The sequence below is a fragment of the Talpa occidentalis genome, unplaced genomic scaffold, assembly GCF_014898055.3.
Source record: "Talpa occidentalis isolate TD23 unplaced genomic scaffold, MPIMG_talOcc4v2.1 talOcc4.4, whole genome shotgun sequence".
Classification (NCBI taxonomy): Eukaryota; Metazoa; Chordata; class Mammalia; order Eulipotyphla; family Talpidae; genus Talpa; species Talpa occidentalis.
The window spans coordinates 114,326,061-114,343,833 of record NW_023604295.1 but is presented as its reverse complement, the minus strand read 5'-3'; the positions used below and the strand labels follow the sequence as shown (position 1 = coordinate 114,343,833).

General features: G+C 43.8%; 1 protein-coding gene across 2 annotated transcripts; it reads right to left on the bottom strand.

Annotated features, from left to right (window-relative positions):
• On the bottom strand, positions 1 to 15,462 carry ERLIN2 (ER lipid raft associated 2). Of its 2 annotated transcripts, none has more exons than XM_037526035.1 (12): positions 15,368 to 15,462; positions 14,014 to 14,135; positions 12,337 to 12,418; positions 11,198 to 11,244; positions 9,351 to 9,412; positions 9,083 to 9,208; positions 4,842 to 4,915; positions 4,625 to 4,683; positions 3,995 to 4,086; positions 3,098 to 3,187; positions 784 to 863; positions 1 to 699 (listed from the first exon to the last, which is right to left on the bottom strand). In XM_037526035.1, exons 2-12 carry the CDS (start codon positions 14,118 to 14,120, stop codon positions 499 to 501), a joined length of 1,020 nt encoding a protein of 339 aa, XP_037381932.1. In that variant the 5' UTR covers positions 14,121 to 14,135; positions 15,368 to 15,462; the 3' UTR covers positions 1 to 498. The 2 variants fall into 2 exon arrangements, with proteins under 2 accessions (XP_037381932.1, XP_037381933.1); XM_037526036.2 differs by lacking the exon at positions 15,368 to 15,462 and adding an exon at positions 14,974 to 15,358.
• Between the last annotated feature and the right edge of the window lie 2,311 nt (positions 15,463 to 17,773).

Sequence of the window (17,773 nt, the reverse complement as noted above, 5' to 3'; positions counted from 1 at the left end):
GCCAGGAAAGCCAAACAGCTGTTTCTCCACAGCTCTATTGGTAAACTTTCGAGCACATATTTGCTCAGTTGCTGAGACTCACAGGCATCTCCCACCTTGGAGGCAAGGGGGAGAAAACTGGACCACATTTTCCCAAATTAGGGAAATCAAATCACCTAAAACAACACCCTATATTTCTCCCACTCCTTAAGGACAACATCCCTAATTAAGCCAGTTTCAAAGGGCTAAAGTGAGTGTTTGGAGGTCAAAGGTCAAAACTGTGGTTTACAAATCACAAAAGAAGTCATAAAACCTACTTACCTGAAAAAAATCCCAAATCATCAAACCCTGCCCTCCCTTCCCAGGCAGGGGAATAGAGCTAAGTCCATTTCTTCTTTTTTCACCACAGTTATGTGGAAGAGAGTCAAACAAGGTACTGTGGAAGGGAGGGGCATCCTGGCTCATCATTAAAAAAGAAAATCTCTTTAAGTGTCTTCTGTGGTTGTATAAAATTTCTTTTCAATTCTCCTCAGTGTCTGCCACTAAGGGCTCATCTTCTAAGCCAAAACTCAGCTTGTCAGACAGCCCCTCAAACTGCTTGCCCAGACTGCCTGCAGAGTCCATGAACATGTTAGGGATGTCTTTGCCAAAGTAAATCTTGCTGTTGGAAGCAATGGCCTTGTACTTCATCAGCTGCAGGTATTCTGGGGTCAGCTTCAGCTGCAAGAAGAAAAGTAAAGACAACTCAGATGGAGCCAGATGAGAGACCTTCCACCTTCTCTCCACTAGTTACTAAGGCTTTACCTTATTTGCTTCTGCGATTTTCATAGCAGTATAGCACTCGGCGTCAGCCTTTGCCTTCTCCCGGGCCAGAAACGCGGCGTCTGGGGAAAGAGAGCAAACAGAGTGAAAACCAATGTGTGCAGAAGTGCAGAGGCTAGCAGATGACTGTGTCTGCTCCCTGTGGCTTTCTCCTGAGCTTCATTTCCACCTGATTTTCTATCTTTGTGACCTTGGAGAGGTCACTCTTTTTACTTTGTGCTTTAGTTTCCTCATTTGCAAAACGGGGAAAAGGCACCCTGCTCCCATTTCACAAAGGAAAATCAAGCAAGATGAAAAAGTGCTTTTCAAGCATCTCCCTGTGTCTGGAACTAGTTATCGGCAAGTATTGTTGTGCCTGACAACCTCTTCTGTGATGGCACCCTTGAGAAAAGCGCTGCTGTCCAGAGACACTCTTGTCCCAATACTCTCTGCTATGGTCCCACGTATAGGAAGAGGGGTGTGACCCTGCCTCAAACCCCACTTTCTGAGCTCTCAACCTCAGCCCTCTTGTGCTACACAGCAAAACAAGATAAGCCCAAGAAGGCTCTAAATATGGCCAAAGGCAGATCAACCTTAAAACCAAATACCGTAAACATAAAACATAAACATGAAGTCTAAAGGTTCTAATTAGCAGTTGTTAGGCTGACACAACTCTAGAAGAATTACACGCCTGGTCCAGACTAACACCTGTTTGGATTAAGACCTATTTAAACTTCTATTATGCAAACAATAGGCTTCCTTAATCTGCTGAAACTAGCTTTCTAACTGAAGCAAAATTTGTGATATTTACTCCCTTGTCTGGAAAATGAGGCCAGCCTCATATGAGTACTATTTGTAGCGAAAAGCCTGGAAAGAAAGGTCAGTCTGTGGGTGGGCTCTTACTGCAGACCCTCAGTAAGACCCTGGGTATGGGGAGTCTGCAGTCTGGCTGGGGTTCTGGCTGCCATGTGGCCGACTCAGCTAGCCTTAGTGCCTGATGACAAGTATTTATAAGAAATAAAAATGTTTTCCTAAGGGCTCCCTAACGAGGCGCCACTGATCTGTCAAATCCTAATTAGGTTTTAAAATTTTAACTCAATGGGTCCCTGTAAAGCTTGACTGGCTCCATAGTAACTGGACAGAGCACTTTATATTCTGAAGCTGAACCCTGAGGTTCCATTAAAATTTTTTTTTCTCCTTGGGCCTCCCTGGTGGCTCAAGGGGCTAAGTCTCAGCACAATGAAGCTATGGGCAGCCACTGCAGCACAAGTTCGATCCCTGGCCAGGGAGCTGACCCAAATGGGGCATTAGACCTCTCCTGTCTGGTCCGCTGCTCCCCTCAGCAGTGCATTTCAGTAGATCCATCTGTTTTGCTCCCCACTCTGTCTCTGGTGAATCCTCTACCACCCCCCACACCTCTGGCCTATACCCCAGTTCTTGGATGCATAAATAAAATAAATCTTTAAAAAATTTTTTTCTTGATAATGAGTGTAGTGTGAGGATATGCATCTGAGGAGGTGTGATCCTATGCCACTGAATAACAGCCAATGTTGTAAATTTATATTTCCCCAATTAAAACAACGCAATTATACTAAAATGTTTTTTAATACTGTATAACATTATAAATTTCAGATGTGTATCGCTGAAAATCAACATGTGTATATACTATATCATGTTCACCATTATGAGGTCCCATTTTTGTCTTACAATTCATCTGACATAAGGCACCACATGAAGGAAAGGTAGGTGGTGGGGATGAGGTGCCGGCTGAGGGCAGGGAACTGAAGGCGAATTATATTCTAAAAGACACTGAAGAAAACAGTGCTCTACAGCCCCATCTTGTTGGTACTGAGAAGGTATCTATTTCATACCCACTTAGTATCTACAGGGACCCTGTGAGCAGTTATGAGGCCAATGCTGTGGTGTTTCCTGACTCCTGAGGAGGAGTAGGTAAGGTCTGAGGGAGGGAGCTGCTGTTTTGGCCTGGCTTCCCAGCTTACTTCCATGGCCAGACTGTGAGTTCTAAGTCAGCAGGGAGGATAAAATTCCCTTTCTCTTATGCTTCACAAGATGCCTAGCACATATGGCACTTACAAACATTGAATGAATGAACAAATGCTCTCTGAAGAGAAAACTGATGCTAGCCGGGCCAAAATATCCCCAAAACTTGAGTCAAAGCTCAGAGAAAAGGCAATGTCCCCCAGAAATCCTGTCATCTTAGAGCAGAGATTAAAGAGTCAAGGAAATGACTCTCCCACTTCCTTACCACAAAGTGAGATCTGAGGTAAACTTGGGCATTATCTTCACTTCTGCTCACCTTCAATTTCTGAAATCTTCTTCTCAGTCTCCTTCTCCATTACCTTCTGCCCATAGGTGATTTCTGCAACCTGAGCCACTTTTTCTGCCTCTATATTAATGAAGTTGAGAAAAGGTTTAGAGCTCTGCTTAGTTTGCAAGCTCAACTAAATTTCACCTTTCACTTGATCTGACTCCCTGAGGCAGGAGTGGTAAGCGCTGATGGAGAGCCACAGACTGAAGAGGGCAGCCATGACAGGCAGAGCTGGAAGGTACCAGTGAGCACAGAACTGTGCCATCAGTGAGGGCCCAAGTGAGGAGAGTTGTTTCTCTGATGAAAGCAACGAACAAATTCCAACCTCTCCCCTAAGTCATGAGGGTATTTCTCCCACAGCAGTATTTTAAGGAGCAAGGTAATCTCTAAAAAGCTTACTTGGGGGCCACTTTAGGAAGCAGTCAGGTTTGTTAATGATAGTCTAGTGTAGTGATTAACCACCCTGGTTCTGGAACAGAGTCCCTGGATTTGAACCCCAATTCCCCCACTTACTTGCCATGGCACTGGGCACATTACTTAAGCTCTGTGCTTCAGTTCAGTAAAATGAGGTTAGTGGTTTTGTCTATACCATCTGGTGGTTGTAAAAAGTGAAATAATTCATATATAAGTATTTAGAAAGTGGCTCACAGTGTTAGCCATTATCATTGTGAATTCAGAATTTATAGGAAGAATCCCTTTAATCTACGAGAGACGTGGAAACTTAAAATTCATGATCCCCTCGCCCTGATCTGACCATTTTGGCCTGTGTGTGGCAAAGATTTAGAGGACCATGACCATGGTCTAAGCTTCCTGAGGTTTCCTTGAGTCTTCCCACTGACCCCTGCCCTTCTGCCCTGAAAGGGGATCCCAGAACCATGTTCAGACCAATGAGGGCCTTCTTCCGTTCTGTCTCAGCCTCCTTCTCCACCACCTTCTGTTTCTGGGCTGCAATGAGAAGTTTTGTCTTTTCGCTTTCCCTGAAGGGAAAAAAGCATGCAAATGTGAGGCTGTTGTGGAAAAGCTCTTGAGAAACTTCTCTGTCCCCTGGAGGAACCAAACACTCCTGCTGAGGACAGGCAAACTGTGATTTCTTACTCCCTCCTGGAAGGTTGTTCAATGTCCCAGGGAAAAGCTGATCTGTTGTGAAAAGTAACATGGCTCTCCTTCCCTCCCAAATAACTCATTTGTGGGAAATAAAGCATAATTTACTTTAGCAAAATGCACCTGCCTGCCCACTTAATCGTCTTTTCTTCTTATCTTCTTTGGCATGAGCCATGAGACACAAACAAGGCCCCTGGCCCTTTTAAAAGCATCACTGCTCGAAAGGGCTTCATCTTTGGCTCTCAATCACAGTTATGGAGCCCAGGTGACTGTCCCAACACGCCTGCTCCATCTTACAATGCAATGGGCTGTAACAAATACTCCAAAGGAGGATAAAATCCTGGCACTGCTTCGGTTAGCTATGGGATGGGATGAGGTGTGAGAGAGAAATGGTGAGGCAGAGGGGATACTCACATCAGCTCATAGTTTCTGCGGATCGCCTCAGGTATATTGGGCTTTGTCACCCGCACAGCCTGGAGAAGGAAAAAATAGCACATGATGGGAAAGTGAGACTGGTGAGGGACATAGGCAGCTCCCAGCTGCACTGTTCCTTGATCTTCCTGAATAAGACAACATTCCTCCAAAGAGGAGGTGCACCTTCATGGAGGGGGCACATTGTGGAAATGCTTACTTGGATTACAAGCCCTGGGGCCATGGAGGTCAGGTCCTGTTGCAAAGCCAGTTTGAGATTCTCATCAATCTGATCTAGAATCATGAAAGAAAAAGAAGGTGTTATACTTTTTAGGTAGAGTGGAGGGAAATATAAGGGGTATAGAACAAGCTAAAACAGCAGCTCAAGAGTACATCTGACAGGCAAAAGGTCTTCAGAGGCAGTGTGCTGCTCAGAGCCCAGAGATCTACAGATTTCCTACAAGATTTGGGAGTGGCACCTGATGCAGCCCTATCAGGCAGATGTGAGACCATCCCTGTGCTGTGGCCTGAGATAAAATCACCTAGATTACTGAAAACATCAACCCTGCCCCAAAGGGAAATGAGCTTTAAAAAATTAAAGGAACAATTCTAGCATATTACTTGAGTCAGTGGGGCCATTCCCTGACAACAGCAGCAAAAGAGAAGACAGGCTCCTAGTTTTCATGAAGGACAGTGGAATGGCTAGGCTAGTTATTTTGCAGAGCTGAGCACATCATCTAGTAATTTTAGAAGTTTCTAAAAGAGAAACAGACTCTGACGTCAAGGAAAGCCCCAAGGAGACTATTTCCATTAGGAACTTCACCAAATAACACAAGGGAAAAATGAAAATTTATGGTGCTGGATATGAGCACAAGTTTTTTGATGTGTTACTTGCTGTGGTCCTGATTCCTTTGTGTGGAATTCACATATGAGTGGTTGCGCTGACATATGAAGAACTAGAACTGACTCTGTTCCTTCTCCTCCCCCACCCCACACTTTAGCTGTGATCACACAACAGCAGCAAGCAGCACCGAGGCTGCCTTCTCTGACTCAGCTTCCTCAGGGTTTCATAGCCCTCTTCCCTAACCCCTGGCCCACGAGATCCTCAATAAGATCCTCCAAGGGGCCTGGGAAAAGACTCCATGAAACCTGCTAGGACATCTCAATGGAAATCACCTCCCTTACTGTTAGCCGCCACTTAGTTTTAAAAGATTTTATTTGTTTTTGCATAGAAGAACTGGGGTATATGCCAGAGGTGGGGTGATGGTGAGAGTATTCACCAGATATGAAGTGGGGAGCAGAACAGGCAGATATACTGAAATACGCTGCTAAAGGCAGCAGTGGGAGAAACAGGAGGGTCTGCTGTGCCCTGGCCAGGAGGGTTGGCCATTAAGGTGGTAGTGCCGAGACTTAGCCCTTAGGCTACCAGGGAGGATCCTGCCATTTACTTTCAGTGGTCTTTCTCAGTCACCCATTAGGAACATTAAGTCTAAGCCCTTTAATAGATGCCCAATCCACAGAAGTTCAGTGATAGTCTCGAGCTAGTTAGCTAGCTCGAGTTTCATTACTATGCTCTGATTGTTAGGCTTTTAAAACAGCACTTTAACTGTTCAATATGAGAGGAATTTTAATGTTTTTACATATTGGATATGCTTTCACAAGTTTCTTAGCACTGAGGGAAAAATATCCATAAAGGCAGTACCTCCCACATTATATGAATCTAACAATTTGACAGCAAGAGATAAACATTCATTTCATATAACCAATGTAAATAGGATACCAACCAAACGTTAACTGAGATGACCTATTACCCTTGTAAGTTAATAATGACATAATTATTTATCAGACCCAATTACATCTGAGTAAAGGTGGACATCTGTGGCCCCAGGCTAGTAACTGGGAACATCTGGAAGAAATATTTTACAAGGCAGTTCAGTAACACTGGCAACAAGTTGTTTATATTATGGTAATGCTGATAAATGCTGATTGAGTTATATTGCTAAGTAAACACAGTGAGGTTTTTCAGTTATACTTCTGAACAAGCATTTGATAATATTTTTACAAAATGAGCAAAAAAGGATGCATCAGAGATATCGAGAGCCATATTACCCTCAGAGGAAGGAGCGAGGGAAGAAACTTCCTGTTCAAGGAATAGGATTAGAGACAGGAGTTTTTCCTTTATGGATGCAAACAGATTCTAAGCAGAACAGAGCCTGCCAGCAAGATTGCAATGTAACAAGGAAAAAAGTTCCAAAGCAAATACATTTTCCTAGCTCCTCTGTATAAGAAACTATAATCTACTAAGTCACCAAGTTTATCTCTATGACAGTAACAAATTTTCTAATGCAAAAAAATTTTATATTTTAATTTTTTTAATCATGGGAATTAGAGTTCCTTTATCTTTTGTTTTAAATGCTTTCAAATGTTTGAGCGCTGGGTTGCGAAGCTGCCCGCAGCCTCTGCAGCACCGGTTCAATCCCTGGCTGCTCCCTGGCCACCGGAGGAGGGTCCCACATGGCCCACAGACCTCTCCTGCCGCCCGCTGCTCCCCTCAGCAGTGTACTTCGGTCCTTCTGCCTGCTCTGCTCCCCGCTCTGGCTCTGGTGAATTCTCTCACCCTCCCGTACTTCTGACTGTACCCAGTGCTTGTATAAATAAATAAATAAATAAATAAATAAATAAATAAATAAATAAATAAATGAATGCTTTCAAATGTTCATTAAATGGCATAAGCCCTGGAACAATGGCTGGAGGGCCTCCCCGGTGGCGCAGCGGTTGAGCGCTGGGTTGCGAAGCTGCGCGCGGCCTCTGCGGCGCCGGTTCGATCCCCGGCTGCTCCCCGGCCACTGGAGGAGGGTCCCACATGGCGCGCAGACCTCTCCTGCCGCCCGCTGCTCCCCTCAGCAGTGTACTTCGGTCCTTCTGCCTGCTCAGCTCCCCGCTCTGGCTCTCGTGAATTCTCTCGCCCTCCCGCGCTTCTGACTGTACCCAGTGCATGTATAAACAAAACAAACAAAGAAACCAGCAAACAAATAAATAAAGCATGCCTCTATATATAAAAAAAAAAAAAAAACAATGGCTGGAGAGAAAATTGATATCTGAAAAATTCTGTGAGTTTCAGGTAAAAACATAGTAGCAAATTTACCAAATTTTTCTTAAAATCACATTGAATTTAAACTCCATCAAATGAATTTTCTATGGCAGAAAACTTTAAAGTGATTCTGGTGATTTCCCAAATTTTATACACAGTGTGACAGGCTGTTTGCTTAATTAAGATCACTGTCAACATCACTGATTCCTTCTTCTGTCTGCTCTAAAAAAATTTTCTCAACTTAGGGTCCTTTTAATGAAGATTGTTGGGAAAAGTCACCATCTGTCCTAGTATCAAAATAGTTGTACTATTGGTTGAGATTTTCATTTACTTTTAGCATTGGCTACTAGAAAACTTCTAGCAGCAAATTTGAACAGAACATTTTGCCATAAAGGAGCTATAACAATAAATTTTTTTTTCCTTTGCTGTCAGCTATGTTTACTTTGACCAAGTGAAAAGAATAAAAAGTGTCTACTTCACTATGAGGATTTTTTTTTTTAAAGATTTATTTATTTTATTTATACAAGCACTGGGTACAGTCAGAAGTGTGGGAGGGTGAAAGAATTCACCAGAGCCAGAGCAGGGAGCGGAACAGGCAGAAGGACCGAGTACACTGCTGAGGGGAGCAGCGGGCGGCAGGAGGGGTCTGCACGCCATGTGGGACCCTCACCCGGAGGCTGGGGGATCAAAATGGTGCTGCAGAGGCTGCAGGCAGCTTCGCAACCCAGTGCTCAACTGCTGCACCACCGGGGAGGCCCAGTATGAGGATTTTTTTTAAGTGTATTCCAATTCATCTCCACAGGTGTAGGGTAATAAATAAATTTCATAAAAGTCTAGAAGCTGTAAGTAGCTATGGTCCATGTCCCACTTCTAAAAGTAAATGTGAGAACCACACCATTGTGATCACCCATTCCTGGGTGCTCCTCAGGGTGGGGAATATAGTGAAATGAGAGCCAGGCAAGGACGTTCTAGCTTCAGCTTTGCTTCCAATCAACTCTGTGACTTTCTCTCTTTGGGCCTCAGCACCCTTCTCTTAAAATGAGGATGATGGACTAGATGATCTCTATGGTTCTTCTAGAACTAAGCTTGTCTTCACAGAATTATGTTTTAGGGGCAGTGGGAAAACACTTCCATTCCAGTCCTCTGATTCATGTCAATTACTTTTGTGCCCAAAGCTCAACCGGTCTGATGATCTTCTTCCATTGTCATCAACATTTTCTACTTTTCTTTGTGATCAATTTCTCAGCCTTGGGTTCTTTAAAATTTCCTGTCCATCAGTACCCATCCTACCTGGTAGGTAGCTCAGAACTAGGCAGGGGGTGGGGTGGGGACAGGCTGTTAAGTCATGTTGTGGTCAGAGACTTCCTTACCGAACAGCTCAATGTAGACCTCTTGAAGTGTATGTACACTGCAGAACTGGTTCAGCTCATGGTGGATCTTGTTGAAGATGAGGGCTTTATCGTAGTCAGCAGTGTAATTCTTCACGATATCATACACTGGGAAGGATGGGGAAAGTCAGAATGAGAAAAGGAGGGACTCAAACCTTTCTTGGACACAGTAGCTCTCCCTGAGGTGCAGAGACAAGATGCCCAATAGCAAGCCGGTAAGCTTATGTGAGGGCAAACTACAAAATCATACCTGCATTTGGGACCAGGAAGTTCACCACTTCAATTCTGTCAAAGTAGATCATCACACCACCACTATTGGAGAAAGAATGGACAGAGAAGTCACTAGTAAGCTCAGAAATAGTGTGGTCTCCTGTGGTGGCATAAGATGTGTGACTTGGCAGAAAAAGAGTACAAGAGTGCAAGGGGAGGTTAGAAGGCATCTCGGATCTCAAGTAGGAGATCTTCAGAGCTTATAGCAAGATCACAATCTCCTGAAAAATCACATCTAAAAATTGCTCCACAAAGAAAATAGACTTTTGGGGTACTAGTAAGAAGATTACATCATGTCATTTGAAGTGGCAATGCCTTTGGATTAAAGCAATCAACTGCAGGGACAAGACTAAGTAAGGTCAAGAAGTCCGGGCCTCCCTGGTGGCGTAAGGGGTTAAGATGAAACCTATGAAGCTGTCTGCAGCCTCTGTAGCACAAGTTCAATCCCCGGCCAGGGAGCTACCCACATGGCGCAGCAGACCTCTCCTGACTTGCCTGCTGCTCTCCTCAGCAGAGTCTTTCGGTCCATCTGCCTGTTCTGCTCCCTACTCTGTCACTGGTGAATCCTCTTACCCCTCTGGCCCATACCACCGTTCCTGTATGTATAAATAAATAAATCTTTTTTAAAAAAATAAGGTCAAGAAGTCCTCAGAACTTTAAAAGGTCACTAAGGAATTTTATGGTTACTCTTTCTCACTTTGTCTTCCATTACTTTAGGTCAGCACTTTCCTTTGCCCAAAATAGTCATTATGAAAAAATTTCAAACACAGGAAAGTTGGAAGAATAAGACAATATGCTTCAATATGGTCATAAGACCATTCCTGAATTTAGGAAAATTAGCAATAAATCCTTAACAACATCTAACACTAGGGCCTTATTCAAATTTCCCCATTAGTTCCTGTTATAGACTGAATTATGTGCCTCCAAAATCCATCTGTTGAAACTTTGCCTTCCAGTGTGACTGTATTTAGAAACAAGGACTTTAAGAAGGTAGTTAAGGTTAAAATGAAGTCATATATGAGGTAATTAAAATTAAAATGGACCCATCAAGGAAAAAAAGAAAAGACACCAGAAGTCCCTTTTCTTCTCCAGCATACATAGAGGGAAGGCCAAGCGAGGTCACATGCTGGTTGTCTGCAAGCCAGGAAGAGAGAATTTACCAAAACTAACCCTGCTGGTGCCTTGAGTTTCTAGAGTTGTGAGAAAATAAATCTGTTATTTAAGTCATTCTATAATGTCATTTCTAGCTGTTATTTTGAAACCAGGTTCTCATCAAGGATAACCACTGCATTTATTGATGTCTTTTAAGTCTCTTTTTCAACTAACCAACCCTCCAAGTACAATGACTGTGGGACAAGGTCAGGTCAGGTATCCTGTAGGATGCCCAATTCTGAGTTTGTCTGAGTGTTTCCTATGGTGTTGTGTGTTTTGTTACTCTATCCCAGTTTAGAATCTTTGACTTTTCAACCCAATCACTATAGCAGTGCTCTCTTCAGATCTCTTGTCCCTAAGGAGTCCCTTACCTTTAAGCCATTCTCCATAGTATGTGATGCTAAAGTTATCTTCCCTTCTCATGTCATTTTCATTCAGTGGAAAAAGGCTTCTAACTGAAAAAGTCCAAGCTTCCTACTGTGGCATTCAAGGCCCTCCCAAAGGCCCTGTCCACCTACTGTGACTCCCTATACTGTCCTACATCACCTATATCTAGTGGACAGCAGACATGATAAATTCAAGAAGAAGTGCATCCTCTTTCACTGTCTCTCAGTGCAGCCAGCCAGTCAGCCCTTTGTCTTTTTCTGGGCTGAAGTTTTATTTTGGGCAACCTACCTAGTCCCACAAGGCACATTCTTCACCTCATCGGTCTGGAGTGTGGTCTGGAAATAGAGGAAACATAAAATGTAGTAAGATGGGAAATGACAAACATAACTTAATTTTGTAATCTTAAGTGGCCCTCTCTGGGAATACATTTTTGGGCTAAGCTGTGCTAAACATGAATTCCTCTCTGAATCCTCCTTACTTACAGTGTGTGAAGCTAAACTACCAAAGGTACCTATTCCTGCTTCACTGTAAGTAAAGCACCATATGAACCAGATGAGTAACAATGGTTTAGAGACAATAACCCTGGGTTAGAAGTACTACAATCTGTGGTTAGCGCCACCTCTTCCACTTACCAGCCTTGAAACAGCAGATCCATTTAAGCTATCTCAGCCTGTATAATACTGCTCAGCCCATTCTCGAGATTATGGTGAGATTCAAATGAGATGATGTGCATGAATGCATTTTGAAAACCATAAAGGATAATAAATGGCAGAAGAAATTTGTAGGGAAAAAAATGCTGGTGGAACATCCCAAGATATTTTTCTGGGGGAGTTAAATTACCTATTTTTTTTTTAGCTGAACCTACTTCAAAGATGGTTACTTTAACTCAACCAGATTTTAGATTTGTCTTACCTAATCTTGGTACTATTTTTGAATGTCATTTCCCCTCGCCAGTTCAACTTTCCTCTCAAAAATTATGTCTACATCTCTTGACGTTCAAACAAGAAAAAGGAAAATTACAATATTTAATTTCCATCTATCATAGTAGCCTATGATTTAAAACACACAGACACACACACTCTATTATTCCTTCGATACATTCAGAAAAGATACTTCTCTGACTATGTCTTGAAATGAAGAAATAATTCCCAGATGGGGTTGACAGGCCAAGGCAATGACCCGATTCAGCTATTTCAACAATCAAGCAAAGCTCCAGAATAAGTGGCCATGGAGCCTCATTCTCTCTGTGTATGTGTGTATATATCTACATCTCTACTTTTATATGTAGACACACACACATACATTATCCTTAAATGATTCTCTGAAAACGTGTTATATTCATCCAATAGCTAAAAAATTCCAGATCATGCATTAGTCAACACCCCAAGTCTGCAGTCATCCAACCATCCCACACAAATCACGTGTACCTGCACAGACTTATATGATGTGATGAATGGGAGCATGAGATGGAAACCAGGGCCACTGGTGGAAGTCAGCAGGGCACCGCCTCTGTAGAGGAAGAGAGATATGGGTTCAACTCAGCAAGAGGAATCTATTAGATCAATACTGTTGGTCCAACTTTCTCTTCCAGCCCATAAATGTTTGATATAGAGTGACAGATGCCAGCATCATGGCCACAGATGCTTTCAGGTTGTTTTGACCCTAACAGTCTATTGAGCCTCAAGGTAACACAAAAATATTATTCATGCTTTTGCAGCAAGAAAATTAGGCACAGAGACTAAGTGTAATAAAGAGCAGAATCCCTAGCTGTACTTAAGATAGGAAGTCTGTTTTACTTTGTCATATCCATTGTGCTTGCAGCAATCCATTAAGGCAGTTAAATCCAGTAAGTTATCAATTAACTGCACTAATGCTACAGTCCACTGACATGAACAACCTGAAGAATAATTTTAAGTATACTTTATAAATTATTCTAATATATATTTTTGGCAGTAGTTATCTATCTAATCAAGCTGCACATAACTGATAAAATAAAAATCCTATTTTGGGACATATGAACAGATAATGGGGAGAATTATAAGGAGAAATAATTAGGAGGAAACCTGACCAGAGTTTTAGAACTTGGCAATCCAGAAATAAATATCACAGGGCACATCAAGGGGTTCATAAAGACTGAAAGCAAAAACTTGTTTAATTAAGTTACTAAAAGGAAAGAAAGCAACTCAAGATTTATACGTGTTTCTCTGCCTTCCATTATGAAATAGAAGATACATTACAAAATAAAATAAGTAGTGACATAATGCTTCTTAGTCTAAGAGGCACTATCCTAGGGCTTGTGTTGATTGTTATAAATCAACCTGCAGGCTCTTTCATTTTTTCTTGAAAGTTAATTTCAGAAAATTAACAGAGCAGGCTATTGGTGCCAAGATGCCCAGGGGGAGAAAACAGTATTTTAGGGATGATCTCTAAAGTTTGCTTTAGGTTTTGTCTCTAAATCCATATACATTTATTAGTATCATCCATGACATCAACTCAGAATGCTAATTTTTATATTTACATTTATATATGTATGTGTGTATATATAAAAACATTATGTGTATACACACACAAACACAAAACGTACACATACACATATGATACTTCTCTCCCCATGGTCACCAACAAAAATTCAATCTAAAAGATTCCCCTATTGGGCCTCCCCTGGTGGCGCAGCGGTTAAGCGCTGGGCTGTGGAGCTGCCCGCAGCCTCTGCAGCGCTGGTTTGATCCCCGGCCACCCCCGGCCACCGGTGAGGGTCCCACATGGCCGGAAAGACCACTCCTGCCACCTGCTGCTCCCCTCAGCAGTGTATTTCGTCAGTCTGCCTGTTCTGTTCCCAGCTCTGGTTTTGGTGAATTCTCCCACCCTCCCTCTCACCACCTTCTGACTGTACCCAGTGCTTGTATAAATAAATAAATAAATAAATAAATAAATAAATAAATAAATCTTTAAAAAGAAAAAAAAAATCAGAGCAACATTTAAAAAATAAAAGATTCCCCTATTCAACAAAATATAAATACAGATATTCAGCAGAATATTAGACAATGACTAGGAAAGAGAGTCATTTAACTGGAGCTTCAGGCGTCTCCCTGTCTCTGCCTTACCTGTAATATACCCCAATATGTCCCTCTTCTATCTTGTGCACAGATGAGAAGAGGGAGGCACAAAAAAAACTGGCAGCCACAGCCACAACTGCTCCCAACTGAGCCATCAGGGAACCTTTATCCTAGGGAAAAAGATATGGGAAAATGTGTGTGTGGTCTGACATGCAGGAGAAAACTACGACAGTATCTCACCACGGTGAGCTCCCTGAACATAGCTCATAACTAGTCTGTTGTATGAACACAAGGCTAGATCTATAGTGCTCTTCATCTTGTTCTATGTCAACATGCCCATTCCTTAACTGTGGAACTCTATTTCCCACCCTGTTGAAGAGGCAGTGGCTCCAGATGCAGCCGTGGCCCAATGGAGAATCAGTGCCAACTGGGCATGCTTCAGAACACAGCTTTCTTTTCCTGTGAACACGAATGTGCTGTCACTGGAGCCACTCATACTACTAAAAGGGAAGAGAGGCAGCTGCAGAATGTTGGCCCAAATTACAGAGGATGTTAAATGACAGGCAGTTGTGGCTATGTAATTCTGGTCAGAGCCTTCCAGTTCTAATTGCCTGTCATTTCAAAGAAAACCATTATTTACTCCTTTCAGATGCTAGAGCCACCAAGACAGCATGCCAGCAGAGTAAAGTGTGGGACTTTAAGTACCATGGGTCAGAGGGTCCATGAGAGTGGGATTCTCAGGCCTTTCCTCCACCTTCCCAGTTATTTCCTAGGCTCTGCAGAGGCTTTGGACAAGACTGAAGCCACATTCCTTCCCAAATACTCGACTGGCACTTGGCACCTCTCAGTGCCCCACCCCAAACGGTTAGAGGAGAGAGGAGGTTCCCCCAGCTGGAAGACTCTGAGCTCCTGGTCCAAATGCGTCCAGGCACCATGTGGAAGAAGACTTAGCATCTAGAGACTTATTTCCTTAAAACTTAATGATCTGTAAAAGCTACGGTAACTGACCACAAAGGTCACAGTCAGGGGTGCCTGGGTCCACCAGCGCAAGGCGTGGATCTAATATAATCCGGGCGCAGACACCGGCGAGGCGCTCATTCTACAGTGGTGGCATCCAGCTACCGATCTGCAGTGGCGTCACTTCTGCAAATTCCCTTTACTCCCCAGGTTACTTGCACCCCACTTGGCGCCCCTTCCCTGTCCTCTTCTGAGAGAGGGTCTCGCGTCCCAAGTGCCCTAGGTAGAGGGCTCAAGACTCGCGGGGAAGGAACGGGACAGAAACAGGTTGCTTTCTCGTCCCCGGAGTGGCCGGGCTGAGGGAGAGGCTATTCAGCTCCAACCCCGAGCTGCAGCAAGGCCCAACGAGGCCCAGTGAACGCGGTAAGGGGCGGGGGCCGCGTACCAGGCTGTCCCTCCAGGCGCTCCGTACTCGTCCGAACCCCCGTGCAACAGCAGAAACCGCCACACCCCTCGGCACGCTACTTCCTTCCGGGACCGTCGCTGCGATGACGCCATCAGTTCCCGCGAGAAGACCACACCCCCCGCTCACCTCTTTCCCTCCTTCGCCCGCCCCGCCCTCGCATTCCGGGCGGGCAGTGTCCGCTGATGGCCGCCAGGGGGCGCCCGCTACTGGGTCCGCCGGTCGGGACCTTGCCTGGCCTTTCAGGGGTCGCCGTGCTCGGACAGTGACCCAGGGGAAGACGCGAGTGGCCGCGGTTGCTGATTCGGGGGAAGAGAGGGTGCTGAGCCAAAATGTCACTTTGCGTAGTTTTTCCTTGGAATTTTCTCGAGATTCCCCTCTGCTGTGGGTGAAGCATTTTTTTTTCCCCCCTGGAGCTGGAGCAACCTTCTAGCTGGAGCAACCTGCTCCTGCAGGAGCAACCTTCTAGCCCTCCGCTCTCCCTACAGCACAGTTGAATAAAGCACATCTTTTAGAAGTGCAGAGTCACCATTAAAGTCCCTTTAATCTTTGCCTAATTTGAATTGCCCTTTTCACTTTTCTAGGAGCTTTGGCCTTTGAGTCCTTCGAGCACCATACAGTAGGTTAAAAAAGAATTTTTTTTTCCAGTAAGGTGGAAGAAGGCCTCCTTGGCATTTTCTTAATATCATGAGTTTAAGTGCTTTTCTAACTCCAGCTGCAAAACATAGGAGAGTGCGCTCTTCATCATGTCCCTGACTAGACAGGGAGTTACAGGAGAGCTGGGATGGGGCTTCCCTTCTGATTCCTGGGCGCCGGATTAACGCAGGCTGAAGGCAGAGTGCTACCCGGACAAGGACCAGGATCCGGATCCAGACTTTGTGTCTCCTAATCTTCAGCCTTCGTTGTTCGGCAGCATCACACTTCAGTCTCTGAAGTTACTTTGTTTACAGAGGAGAAAATTGGAGTCCACTTAATTACAGCCTTCAGTAGATGAAAAGCTCTTACCCAGGGAAAACAGCAAGTGGTGGGATTAGGACATAGGAAAAGGAAAGTGTAGGTTTTCCAGGCTTGGCTGTTTGGACTGGCCTGTTCTCTTCTGTGGGTTTGGCCTGGAGTATGAGTTGGGATATTTTGGTATTATATAGCTAAAGCTGAAAGTGGGCTGCATAGTGCTGCCTAGAAATTTTGTGTCAGAAATGAGGGCTTCTGCTCTTCCTACCCTATTACTGAAAATCCCAGACACACACACACACACACACACACACACACACACACACACACACACACACGCCTAGCTAGGTCATTAGGTGATGATCTAATATTTCTGAAAGTCCCTTCAAGATACTTACTATCAAAAAGTTACCCAGTAGCTAAGTCTGGAATGATCTGTTTAACAAAAGTGTTTAAGAATATATTTTAGGGCCTCCCCAGTGGTGCAGTGGGTTGAGTGCAGCACTGTGAAGGTGTCCACAGCCTCTGCAGCGCCAGTTCAATTCCTGACCGGCCAGGAAGATGCCCACATGGCACGGCAGAACTCTCCTGTTTTGCCCACTGCTCCCCTCAACAGTGTTTTCGGTTCTTCTGCCTGTTCTGTCTCCCTCCACCCCTCCATGCCTCTTATTAACTGTGTGATCTTGGGAAAAAGTCTTTGTCTAGCCTCATTTTTTTTTTTAACCTGTAAAATGGGGGTAATGATAATATGAACTGTATAGTACTGTTGTGAAGGTTGAATAACAAATCAAGAAAAAGCACATATAACACTGTTTGGTACATTTAAGTGTTTGATGTGTGTTAATTGTCATTTTTTTTAAAGATTTATTTATTTATGCATACAAGAACTGGGCACAGGCCAGAGATGTGGGGTGTGTGTGAGATGATTCACCAGAGACAGAGTGGGGACCAGAACAGGCAGATTGACTGAAATACACTGCTGAGGGGAGCAGTGGGCGAGACAGGAGAGGTCTGCTGTGCCATGTGGGTAGCTCGAATTCGTGCTGCAGAGGCTGCAGACAGCTTCATAGGTTGCGTCTTAACCCCCTGTGCCACAAGGGAGACCCAATTGTCATTGTTTTAAGTAGCAAACTCCTTTAATGTGTTCCTGCCTGCTTGTGGATTCAGATTATTAATATGACAGAAGGTGAGAGAAGGATAAGCTTAAAGTTATGATATTGAGTAATAACCAAATGAAGGCTTATCAGAAGAGATAAGGGATTCCGAAATTACACCTCAAAAGATATTTACAATTCAAATTCCACAAAGTATTATTAACTACTTTCTATGTACTAGGCTCTATGGCTTTCTTATTTTATATAATCTTCAGGTCAGCCTTTAAGGTCAACTCTATTTTTTTTTTTTTAAAGATTTATTTGTTTATTTATTTATACAAGC

Coding starts and splice junctions, on each gene's coding strand:
- ERLIN2 (XM_037526035.1), bottom strand. CDS start 14,120: ATGGCTCAGTTGGGAGCAGTTGTGGCTGTGGCTGCCAGTTTTTTTTGT. Junction 9,209..9,350: donor CTTCCTGGTCCCAAATGCAG/GTATGATTTTGT, acceptor CATCCTTCCCAG/TGTATGATATCGTGAAGAAT. Junction 4,684..4,841: donor CCCCAGGGCTTGTAATCCAA/GTAAGCATTTCC, acceptor TTCCTTCTCCAG/GCTGTGCGGGTGACAAAGCC.